The sequence below is a fragment of the Carassius carassius genome, chromosome 27 (assembly GCF_963082965.1).
Source record: "Carassius carassius chromosome 27, fCarCar2.1, whole genome shotgun sequence".
NCBI lineage: Eukaryota > Metazoa > Chordata > Actinopteri > Cypriniformes > Cyprinidae > Carassius > Carassius carassius.
This window is the reverse complement of record NC_081781.1, coordinates 4,618,055-4,631,759: the sequence shown is the minus strand read 5'-3', so window position 1 is coordinate 4,631,759 and position 13,705 is coordinate 4,618,055. Positions and strand designations below refer to the sequence as shown.

Here is a 13,705-nt window from a genome sequence, read left to right as displayed (position 1 = left end):
ACCTGTATGATTTTCTCTCTTTTTGTAAACACAAAAAAGGTCATTGAATAACATGGGTTCCTGAACCATTTACGGTAGCCATTGAATTCTATGATATGGAAAAAACTATGAAAGTCAATGGCGTCCGTCAACTGTTTGGTTGACAACATTCTTAAAAATATCTTCTTTTGTGTTCAACAGAGGAAATTCATACAGGTTTGAAACAACTTGAGAGTGAGCAAATTACAATTTTCATAAAAAAAAAAAAAATGGAATTACTTAAATATGTTGAAAACTTTCATGCAAAAAACAAGAATTTTTTTTTTTACCGTGTAATCCACTGACCAATCTTTTTGTTGCTGTTGTTTATATATTGTGACGAGAGTGAGGCCGGTGGAGTTACAGTAATGAGAATGAGCGACACCTGGACCACTCGTCCGCGAGGGGCTGTCGCGCTGTTTTGTGTTTATTTTATTATTAAAGTTTTATTTAAATGTCCGCCGGTTTCCCTTCTCTTTCTTCCCAACCTACGAACATTGTTACATATATAAACTCACTTAATTTGATAGATTTTCAGAAAACAGGTGTATATTTATAAGACGTTAACTGATGGCCTGGAGTCATGTGGATTATTGTGAAGTTTTTTATCAGCTGTTTGGACTCTGATGGCACCCATTCACTACAGAGGATCCACTGGTGAGTAAGTGATGTAATGCTTAATTTCTCCAAATCTATTCCCATGAAGAAACAAACTCATCTAAATCACAGATGGACTGAAAGTGAGTACATTTTCACAGAATAAAACTTTTGAACTATTCCTTTAATATTTTATGTCACTTTGCTAATCAAGTAAATGCATCTTAATTTAAGAATGTTTAGATATTTAGACAACAAGACAAATACTAAGCAAGAAAATCACATTTTCCAGCATATTTTACCGACCAATGGCAGAATGGTGTTTAAGAAACCAGTCTAAAAACATGAATTCATTATTTCCATTTGGTGCAAATCTTTCAGAAACTACACACTTCATCTTTAATATCGTGCATGTCTTCTGTAGAGGCATGAGAAATTACACAGACAAAATAATATAGTATTTCATCACAATGAAAACATTACAGCTAATGGAAAAATCATTAGCTTGCCTCTGAGTGTAATTTCAGGACATTGTTGCATTGCAGTCTACCTTTGAACTCAAGCAATGTGACATATGTAAAAGCTAAAAGCAAGCATAACTCAACCTCCTAGGAAGTGCAGCACTTGAGCAAACCATACCTTTTCACACAAAGCCAATTTATCTACTATAAAAAGCCAAACTATAATTTTTTGTGACAAGCTGAATCCAGACAGTGATACTAACATAAATCCTGCTGGGGAAATAAAACGGACAAAGATGTGCTTTGTGCGACTTAATTTCTCGGTGATTCATATGAAACATAATGTTCTGTGCTCAGTGAGACAGCGGACTCCGATCACCAGTAAATTTAGAGTCTTCAATGTGCATGTGTACTGATCCAGCCTCCCTAAAGACAGATTTGCAAGGGGTGATATTTACATATTTCTGGGGGTGTTGAGAATCACTGGAGCAGAAGTTACAATAAGACCACATACAGGTAATAGGAACACCAGAGATATATTCGCAAATCAATGGGAATTTTCAGCAAGAGTTCTGGAATGTTAAGTGGCTTGTTTTTGATTCTGTCTGTGAGGAATATGTAGCCACCTCAGTTTGGATAATGTGTCTGGTTACATTTGCTCGCCCAAGAAGTATCTCTTGGGGGTGAGGGCAGCCAAGTGGTTAACAATCTGGGCTGCTAACACAAAGGCTTTAGGTTCAATCTCAACGGTGTGGATAAAATACAAAACCAGGAATGAGTGTTAGAAAGATCACAAGCACCTTTGCACTGTTGAGTTCGACAGGTTGCCTGAGGGCAATGAAGAACCTCTGATCAAATACAGTTAATAGCTAAATAATGGTCTCTCTCACACTGTGACAATTATGATGTATGCATATATCTTTTCTGTATGCTTTTTGGAAAATGTTGTCTGGAGCTGTGGCCTAGTGGTTTTGTGTCTGATTTGCTATATTTCTTGCATTTGATTCTTCCACCTCTTCCCTGTCTACTCTCAATTTTTTTAATAATAAAAACTAGGGAAAACACTTAAATATAAAGACTACACTAAAAAATTAAACACTTCAATTTGAGACATTAATAGTTACGCATGATGGAAAGCTATGACAATTATAATAGATGATAAATTCATACAGTTTTGGAACAACTGGAGAGTGAGTAAATAGTGACAATTTTCATTTATGGGTGAAGTATCCTATTAAAAATCTTTTTTCTCCAGTGTGGCTTAGAATTTACTTAGGCAAGGCAAGTTTATTTATATAGCACATTTTGTACACAATGGTAATTCAAAGTGCTTTAGATAAAATAATGCATTTTTTTTAATAAAATAATCACAAAAATAAAACAAGGAATTTAAAAACTTTTGAAAATGATTAAAAAAATTATTAAAACATTTTAAGACTTACAGATAGTAAATTATATTTGTATTTAGTAGTTTTATTGCCGTTTTAACTTCATGATAAGTGTAATATAAGTGGGTTGGACCACAGACATCCATGCCCTCGCCTCTTTTTTTGAGAACTTACTGTACCCCTGCTGAAATGCAGGCTTCATGACTTTAAGGGTCTTAGTGACAGAGAGTAAAGGAATGAGCACAGGGACATCATCTGTATGCGGATAGGTAAGAGAGCCAGGAAACCAGATGATATCACTGCTGGAGGGAAAGTCCCAAAAATTCCTGCCATCCCCCAGCCAGTGGAGTGAGATTTTTGATAGCTAGCACTTCCATGTCCAATCACAGAGCGGAAGCGCTAACACATTCATTCCAGATGTTTAAATGGCCTTGTGGGATGTGGAAAAGCCTCCAGCTGACACAAATCTTATCTCAGGTTGAGAATCACAGAGCAAAGATAATTATAATAAAGTAATTCCTGTTTTCAGGCTTCCTTTGATGATGGGGTTAGTCTGTATGGTAAACAATGGGGGAAAAAATTAACGAGTGTGAAATATATGATCTGAGGTTTTTTGGAATATCCGACGCACAGCATGAGAAGCTGTTTGTGTAAGGAAATCTAAATAAACACTAACGGTCCAATAAGGAATTCTGATTGCGATGAGAAATAAACACAGGAACTGATGAATTGAAGCCACAGTTAGTGTCTGTGCAACTGTGGCTTCAGTGTCACACGATCCTTCAGAAATCATTTGAAATATGTTCATTGGTAATGTTAATTAATTGTAATTATATTTCACAAAATTACTGTCTATTATAAAAATTGCGTTCTGGGGGATAAAATACACGTCTTTTGGTGGGTTGCCCAGGTAAAATTCGCATTGAAATATCACATTATTGGAGTTGCTTCAACCCGATATGAAAAACAACCCGCAGCTTGAGTTAAAGTAGCCCAATTCCATGGACTTGGCAACACTGGAATTGATATCGTTCCATAAAATGATATCGATATTTTTTACCCAGCCCTATGTAAACAACATATGCTGTTCTGTGTCTGCAGCACAGCACGTGGATATGCTGTTTATGTTGTTTACACTTTGATGTGAACGTAAACAGTGTATCCACGTACATATGTTGCAAATGTTGTGTATGTGATACTCTCCAAAATGGCGCTACAGGGTGACGTGGAGGAGACAAATTGTTAAATAAAGTCGTGGTATTTTACTTTTTTGCACACAAAAAAGTATTCTCGTAGCTTCATAAAATTACGGTTGAACCACTGATGACACATGGATTATTTTAACGATGTCCTTACTACGTTTCTGAGCTTTGATCCTGTTAGGATCCTTGCTGTCTGGTCAGAGAGCTCTCGGAATGCATTAAAAATATCTTAATTTGTGTTCTAAAGATGAATGAAGGTCTTATGGGTTTGGAGGTTGAGTAATTAATGAAAGAATTTACATTTTTGAGTGAACTATCCCGTTAATTATTCCAAATTTTGAAACGGTAATGTCTATATGATAAAAAAAAATTCATTAAAAGCAGTAACATAAAAATACAGCAAGTAATCAAAGCTGTAAAACCTTTGCTGTGGAAATGCTTCTCTCTCATTAAAGGGTTCTTTGTCATTGCTTCTTTCTCATTATGTTTTGAATATGGATATTTTTCTTACAAAAACGCATTGATTCGCTACAGGAGACCTTTGTTCACCCACCGGAGCCGTGTGATACACTTTTTTCTATGGATGGGCACTTTTTATTTCACTTCTTTTGGACTGAAGCACTGCAACTCTGACTGCCATGAAACAGCTTGAAAGATCAAAGACCATTTTTAATATAATGCCGATTGGATTCGTCTGAAAGAAGAAAGTCATATAGACCTATGATGCCTATGATGAGTCAATTATGGGCTAATTTAAATTTTTGGGTGAACTAACCCTTTAACAAGTGCTTTCCGTGTCAAGTGCAATATTTCAATAGAATGCACATTTTAGAGAAAGCTAATTTAACCCAAAATATCTTCACTATCTGTCTCTATCAATAATGCCGTTTCACCTCAAACAAACATTGGTATATGACATAACTACCTGTGGGTGAGCCTACTGTAAATGTCACAGAAACATCTGCTGAATGTCATTCTAACATCTGACAGGGAATATTTTAGAGACATCTTGCAGATCTTTCACATCGAATAGACGTCTGGGCAAAGCACATACGGCAGCCCGGAAATTATGGAAATTCATCACCGGCCATCATCAACAGGGTTTTTGAGAAAGTCAGCGGAAGAACGGAATAAACTGGAAAAGAAAATCAGAGAGAAAGAGAGAGAGGGGGAAGGAGAAAAAAGGAAAGTGGGAGGAAAAAGCCAGGCTGTTGTGGAGTACTGCCAGGTGTCTGTGTGGTCTTTACATTTCAGCATTTAGGAGGCAAGCCAAGCAAAGAAGGGGTACAGAGACACACACACAAACGCAAAAGGCCCTCGGCCCTTTTCAAACCACAGGCACACTTCTTCATCACCTCCATGCGGATATGAATGCAGTGTGACTCGAAACCGGGCGCCATCAGTATTCCTCAACTAATGATGCAGCACCAATGTATGCAGCAACTATCCAAGCCAGACGCAAACACACAGCCTGAGCCCACGACCTCGGCGGTTGGCACCTTCACACGCAGCCTGAACGGATCGAGCCTGCGGTTCTGGTTTTCTCTCCTTCTCTGCTCTTGTTTTGGTTGGTTTTATGTGAGCAGTTCCCATTGTAAACTTAACTCGCCCCAAAGTGACGCCTCTGCTAAGCGAAACCCACTTCTTTTTACTTCATTCATTGTAAGCTTAAACAATGTCTATCAGTCTTGTGTGGTCTGCTTTGAGTACCCCACGACGCGCCAAAGCTGCCATTTTTTTACTGTTATATCAGCCGCTGTTATTGCGAAGGCTAAATTATCATCCCCTTTAAACTTGTTGATGTGTGAGATTGTCAAAACAATGAGACTCATGTGTCAGATTTTGATTTTTGCTTCAAGCAAATCTGCTTGAAAGGGGATTTCGAGCAGATTTACAGTACTTACGGTCTTTGCGACTTCTTACGGTCTTGCCGTTCGACTGCTGTGATTGAGCTGCGGAGAGACAAAGATGCATAGAGCGCTTCCTAAAGGTGTTAAGCAGGGTGACAGTCTACCACTGAATTCATAATTACACAGGGCCTCCGGTGCAGGCATGTTACTTTAACCAACCCCACCCTGACTATTAGATCAAATGACGCTTAATGAGTGCTATTAAGACTCAGACACGCACACATAGACACACACACACTCTTCATGGAAGCAGCAGCAAACCGCAAGCCGGCATCTTAAAAAAACAAAACGAAACAAAACTAAAAAACAAATCTCATTATTAAATGATTACAGATCATTTAATTCACTTTCTTACCACTGACACTAAACTGTTGGAATTAATAATGCACAGATTAAAGTAACCAACAAAATGCTGGTTTTAAGTCACTTGACATGAGCCCTTTTTTCGTCATCTGTATGAGGAAGACATGCTGAAATGCTCCTGATATTGTGCTATTTCTGTACATTTTTACTTTTTATGAAGAGTGGCATTAAGAATATTATTGCATTTTATTTGTATCTAAATGTTTCATGTGTTTATGAGAAATGGACACATGCTCTACGTTTTAGTATGATATTAAAAGATAAATTATTTGTGTAATTAATAGAAGTGACATGTTTCAACTTTTTCATGGTTCCGTTTGTTTCATGTGCTGGAAAATGTTAATGGAAAAACTATACTTTCTAAAAAATAAAAAGAAGAATATTCTATCCAACTAAAAGCAACAGCACAAAAAAAATACAATAGAGTAAAGATACAAACAATAAACAGTGATTTTCTTTTTTTTTTTCTTTTTTTTTTTTTTTTAGGTAGGTCTAGCGTAAGTTTTTAGGTACAGAAATTGAATAAAGTAATCAAATGTAAAACAGCATTGCATATTGGACTGTATAAATTAAAGATTATTCTTTATTAAAGTTATAAAAGCTTTTTAATCAAGAGCAGTGAGTGATTTCTTTGTTGTTGCTATTCAATTAATATAAAGACTGTCACTGAATGCACTGATACAGTACATCTACGTTCAGCCGGCTATGTCTGCTGTAGAATACTTACCAAGACGGACATTTTGACATAATTTTTTGTCTGAATTTGTCCATTTAAACACAATACTTAAGAGAAAGCTTAATATTTGCGCGTGTTCTGAGGCGCGGCTTTGCGTGCTTCGGATGAGCGCACGCACAAATCTTCTCACTGCGCGTGCGAGCTCGCGTCCTCTGGCTCTTAAATGTTTAAACTGGCAAAGATAAAATTACTTTAGTTTAAACACAGATATCAACGTGTCATGTTCAGGTCTCATCTGTGCGTGCGCGCTATCAGCACCCGGGTGATGATGGAATAAATGACTGCTAATAATCCAGAATACGGCATTCGCGTTGAACAAGAGTGAATGGTTTGTCCAGGGTGGGGTTTTTTTTCTCTCTCTCATCGCTGTTGTTGTAATGTCTGGGAAGCCAGAATGCGCATCCATTAACAGAAACACATATTAGCTGAACCCTGTTTGTTTTAGGCCTACATGTTATTTATAGCAAACCATATTACAGGTGCTTTGTGTGATTTTAATTGAACCGCGGTACCAGCGCGTGCCGAAACCGTGTGGGGTGAACAGAACAGTTCAGTTTTTTTTTCAGCAAAACGAGCCACCCTTAGTAATTAATAATTGATAATTATGCAATTAAATGGAATCCACAGTTTCAAATGTATAAAAATATCAGTTGATGATGAAACAGAAATGACTTTAATAATAGGATACATTAATACTTTAAAAAAATAATAATAATAATAACATTTGCCTATATATTTACAGCTAGGGTGATAACATTTTTTATTTTATTTTTTTGAAGAATTTCTTAGGCATCATTTCCAATCTTGAAAACACTGATTATAAGAACAACTTTTTAATGAGTATTGGCTGCTGAAAATGTAGCTTTGGCATCACAGGAATAAATTACATTTTAAAATAAAGAAAGTGTTAAACTATAAACAGTTTTATAGTATTTCTGATCAAATAGATGTAGCCTTGGTGAGCATAAGAGACTTCTTTTAAAAATACCAAAAATCTTACTGCCCCAAACGTTTTATTTTTAGTAATGCAGTCATTTTATGAAAAAAATTAAAGAAAGTAAAGACAAAGGTGTCTAGTAAATTAATAAATGCAGGAACATCCATATTGCATCTTAAAAACAGTACAGTTCTTTGTGGTCTCAGTCTCAAAAATATAAATACAGCATTGTTAACTTCATTCAGATGTTTGTTATCTTATAGAATTGCAGCCATTTAGCAACAACTAGCTACAGCATATCCATGACTTACTTTCTTGTAACAACCTTTACACACAAAACCCTCTCTATAATTCAATTCAAATGTTAAGACAGCAGTGCTGCACTGTTATGATACAACTTCAATAAAAAACAGGTGTGTGGACTTGCTGAGCACTTCTGGCTACCAGAACGAGCCATGTGTGAGCCAATCAAGAAGAAACTCACTGAGAGACGTCTGTCACATTCAAAGACTAGCGCTTTCCTGGCCCTATTGATTCACAGTTCATATGGCACCCATCAAGATCTATTAAATACACAAACACATTAATACACTTCCTGTACTGGATATCAGCCTCAGAATGAGGCCTGTGTGGTAGACGAGAGAAAACACCACCCAAATGAACATTACAGCCCCCTGTACTGGACATAATGAGGATATTTTGACTGAAATACTCAGAATTTCATATGCAAAAACACATTACACTTATTTCTATGATTCTCAAAATATATAAACGCATAGAGATGTTCCATCAGGTGTTTGGCTGACAGCACACTGTAGGCATTGTCTGAACGTGCAAGATGGGCCTCTTCCCTAATTACTTGCTCATTAACACCAATTTGAGGTCTAATGAGGCAAAATTGTAAATAAGGCATTCTTCGATAAAATCAGGGAGAAAAATGTGAAATTATTAAGAGGGCACCAGTGATTAGTCCCATAACGATCAGTGTCAGCAAACGCATGCACATCTGCATGTGCTCAGAGCGCAGGTGAGGTTTGACCAGGTTCATTTATTTTTGGATTTATTTATTTCTCCCCGGTCTTTGCTTAATTGATGCCATGCTTTGAGACTTGTTTTAACTGCCATGGGCATTCAGAATAAATGTTCCTGTAGTTGCTTCAAGACTTTCATATTACCTATTACTGTATATTTGAGAAAAGAATGTACAAAACTTCAATTCACCTCTACATTGTTCTCATGTGGTCACATCAGGTCCCCATCATGTTGCATGTTCAATTCAGGAAAGTGGCGTCCAGTTAGCAGTTATGTTAACAATTGTGGCTGGAAAGGGAAGGTCAAGATCACTGCATTATGGGACACAATATTTCACACAGTATTTACTTTTCTTGTAAATGTAGTAGGTAGGGGTGTAACGGTACGTGTATTCGTACCGGACCGTTTCGGTACAGGGCTTTCGGTACGGTGCACGTGTGTACCGAATGACGGAATGCAATATTTTGTGCGCGAAACATAAGTACATTTTCGTGTTGCCAAATGAACATATTAAGTGGCGGAAATCCCGCCTTGCAGCTGATTCTAAGGCCGGCGACACACTGGATGCGTCGCGCAAGCGTCTCAGTTGTGTGGCGTGTCCGTTTTTAATTCGGCTCCCATGTTAACAGGTTAGAGCTTGCAGACTGCCTGCGTGAGACGTGCATCTCAGGGGCGGCTGAGCCGCGAGGAAAACGCGTGCATGCTAAAAAATTAAAACGGCGCCTATTTTTCACGCAACACGCAAGCGTGTTGGAAGCGTTTTCCAGGCAAAATAGAATAGGAAAATATGTTTATATGTCATTTTGTACACAAATACATATTAATTCATGACACTTTGATGTTTGAAAGTCTATAGGTTGACATAAATTCTGATATAAATGTAATTTAAAAAATAAATGAATAATTATCGATTTTCAAATATTGCACCAGTCAAACATAATCTATTTTGCCTTCAATACTGTTGACGGTGTCCTTTATCAGTAGGCTTTATATTTATGCTCAACATGAAGTATAGATATTGTTGTCATGAAGACAAGAGCCTGGTCTGTCGGCGGTCTCCCTCTATGTCACCTACAGTAGCAGCAGCGCGCCAGCACCGCGTCAGGCACGTTTCTGGTGAAGCAGGCCTACAAGCTGGGATTGGTAATGCTGCACTGTAATCATAGTTATTTATTCATATTTTTGTGAATTTTGCGTACCGTTACACCCCTAGTAGTATGTATTCATAAAGTTATTTATGGTTCATTAAAATAAACATTAAATTTGATTAAAACGTATTTATTTACACTAGCTGCCAAGGCATCATTTCTCATTTTATTTAAATTAAACTGTAAGTACTACAATAACTATAGGAAATATTTAGATATTCTTAAAAAAAAATACTATTTAACACAATTTATAATGAAACTGGAAAAAATAAATGTAAAATTAAAAATATTACCAACTATAGAGTAGTTATATATATTGCAGCAAAAGTAATAGTAGGTTGTACGTTAGTATGCAATTTCAGTCTACAGCCATAACGCATTGCATTTAATACTGAATCCCACAATGCAATGCACTTGAACTTTCCAGTGTGATGACTTAACTGCTGGATTAAAAATAACAATATTTTATAAACAGCAAGTCAAAATAAATGTATTTTGTGCATATTAATGATCTAGTTGTGCACAATTAATTGTGCAATATTAATAATAATTAATAATTATTATTTCAATATGATTTAAATCATGCTTAAATATTAAATTAAACATTAATTAATAATAGAAAACATTACAAAATCTTCAAAGAAATTTTTTATTTAATATAGTGCATATTCAAATATTTTTAATGATAAACGGATATCACATACTGAAATTACCTTCAACAAAATGATGTCATGTGGTGGTAATACAGCACAGTATTTGAAACATTTTAATTGCAGACTGAATACATTTTCTTCTTTCAAAAAATACTACGCCAATACACAGCCAATATTACACAATATATGCAATAATCATTTGGTGTATCACAGATGTGGCATTCTTAATTGCAATCTGACAGCGCATTAAAAGCAGAAGAATGTTTAAGACACAGCTGAGACAGGAGCTTTACAATATCAAATTAGCAGTACAAAAAAAGCCGTCCATAAAAGACCTCCTGTACGTCGACCCTTTCATCTGTTCCTACGCACAATAACACGGCCTGCAAGCCTTTCAAAACCTCACTTATAGATAAGGCAAGAATAGAGGAAGTCTTCAACATCAAAGACGAGGCCTGTAGTGGCTAGAGGCCATTGTAATACAATCAAAAATCAAGACCATATACAGCCGTTGTGTCTAAGTGCCTCTAAATACTAGTACCATATGTGTTCATTGAGAATAGTCTGAAAATCAGAGAGAATAAGAGAGGCAGAAATGTTGTTAGGGATGTGATAGGCTTGATTTCTACGCCAAGACGAAAGTATATATTTTTTCATAATAAAGTAAAACAGCTGCTCGCCAGACCAGGTTGGCACTGAGAGATGTAGTAGATTTTTTTCGCTCTTTTATAAGTGCCATTAAAACAAGCTGATGCAAGCACAATGTTACCGCTGTAGAACCTCTGTGTAGACACTAAGCTAACGCCCAGACAGACAGCTTGTAAAGATAACACTGACAGACCAGCCGGCTACCATTAAACATCCTGGAAAAGCGTCATTTCTCTATAGTTAAACTGAAGTCATAATGAACTCTATTTATTTTGTAAGTGCACATTCATAGTGTTGTGCACAACTCAAAGCAGGATTTTGTTTTTGCAGTGGGCCACTCCTAAATTATGGAATTTTATGTAAAAAAAAAAAAAATAAAAAAATAAATAATAATAATAAATAAATAAATAAATAAATAAATATATATATATATATATATATATATATATATATATATATATATATATATATATATATATATATATATATATATATAATTATGTACATAATATAAAAATGGCAAAAGTACAATTCAATAAATTTTTTACAAATTAAAAAAAGTAAATAATAATAAGACTTTAATAATTCTATTATTATTATAAAACATTCATTATTGACATATTACACATTTAGTTGGAATATTATGGGAAAAGTATCATTGAATAAAACACTCTATATAAAATATTTTGAAAAATCCAAACATTTATTAATTCTTTATTATTTATCTTATACTACTACAATTATTTATACTACTACTATTACTAATTTACCTATTACTTATTTAAATATTAATAAGAATCGAAAACGTTTAAATAATATTAAATATTGTCTTTAATAAATATTTAAACTTTAATACTGTATTTAAAGAACCATTGGAATGACAAGCACGGATGAAACATTCATATAAAAAAAATATTAATACCTGTAAAATATGGTCAATTTTGATTTTAATGCTGCCTTAAGTCACATCACAGTAATGGCTCTCGACTTTACACAGGACACGATAACCTGCAGTTCAGTGAGCGAGTCAGACAAACGATTCAGTGAGGAAGGGAGTCATCTGAATGATTCAGTCTGATGACTCCAGCGTTTGATTAAGAATCATTCAGCAAATGGTTCAACTGATTAAGTAATTAAAAAGAAAAGAAACCAGTGATTCTTTCATGAATTGGAAGCACATGCTACATGAAGTTTTTCCCCTCTCGTCACATACAAGTTCACAACTTTCCAAAAATATTCAATGATTCCACTGAATATCCCATTTCACTTGAAAATTATAGTATATATATCCAATGAATTCCGCATAAGCCATGGAAGGGATTGTGGAACTTTTATCCATATTTTTAAACATAAAACTGAAAAATTATTGCTATACTTATACTTCTATATGGTGACAGCAATCCCAAAACCTCCAATCTGTTCAAAGTCATCAATCTGCCAACCCAGAAAGAATTACTTCGGGCAATGATTTCATGACATCAGATTGAGGCAGAAATCAAAAAATAAATAAATCAATCACTAGCACATGCACCGAGCGACCGCAAGCCTTTGATGAGGTGCGATTGCGGCCCAACAGAGAGGTGAACATGATGACAGGCCTCATGGATGTGGTTAGTCACAGCAGTATGTAATATAAGGTATACTCACTCCTGGGCTCCCGCGGTCCGTCCACCGTGACCTTAATGGCTCTGTGGTAAGTAGCCACTTGCGGTGGGTTTGTGAATACTGTAATCGTCAGGGTGAAGCTCTTCCCTGTGCAAACACAAAAACATTAAATGGCTTTACTCACTGTCAAAGCAAGACTGAGCACTTTGAGCTTATAATTCAGGGGACATTTAAAGATGGTAGTATAAACGATAATGATTTCAGCATACTAGTATTTTGTTTAATTTTAATCTTCTCAGAATGAAGATCCGTCCGCTGCTGGGAAATTTGGCAACGCTACACTGTGAAGCATCAGCAATCTAGACAGCTCACTTCCCTAAACACTGTTTCCAGACAATTTGTGCTGGTGGTTTAACACAGAGGAACAAGGGATTAACATGACGCTCCAATGGTTCCTACTCATGAATGCCCCTGGTTTGCAGGAGACAGGAAGTAGTGGGTGGAAACAGCTGGCAAGACGCGTGGAATCTCAGCACATCTGCTGACACTGACTTTATAAGACTTGGGATCATAAAATATAATTAAATATGACCAAATGGCTCTCATAATGTAAAAATAATTTGCACATATAGGAAATTCAATATGTAGCATGTCATTGTGACCTGGAATCTTCTGAAAATCAAAGAAACCTCAAGTGTCAAAACTCATGAAGCTTTACGAATCAAAGAACCAAAAGATTCCCGTTGTTATTTCACCTTTTTATGGAGTGTACAAGCTATAAGCTACTGTTTTATGAATACTATGGATGTGTGCTACAACTAATTTCATTGAGGTTTAAATAGACATTTTGAAACTGACAAGTCAACTGAGCTAAAAGTAAGAAACCCTCAGAAGACAGTCAAGAACTTAGTGTATGTCATCCATTTGGAATACTTAAACAATGAATCAAACAGTCAAACAATTGCAGATACCTTTCTATCCGAACGGTTCTTATTTTTTATCAAACA

The 13,705-nt window shown here is 35.8% G+C and overlaps 1 protein-coding gene across 3 annotated transcripts in view; it reads right to left on the bottom strand.

The window, feature by feature from the left end:
• runx2b (RUNX family transcription factor 2b) overlaps window positions 1–13,705 on the bottom strand; it is a 44,363-nt gene that overhangs the window by 10,836 nt on the left and 19,822 nt on the right. For all 3 annotated transcript variants that reach the window (XM_059512197.1, XM_059512198.1, XM_059512195.1), the window contains exon 5: window positions 12,741–12,845. In XM_059512197.1, coding sequence (XP_059368180.1) covers window positions 12,741–12,845 — 105 coding nt within the window. The remainder of the gene's footprint in view (window positions 1–12,740; window positions 12,846–13,705) is intronic.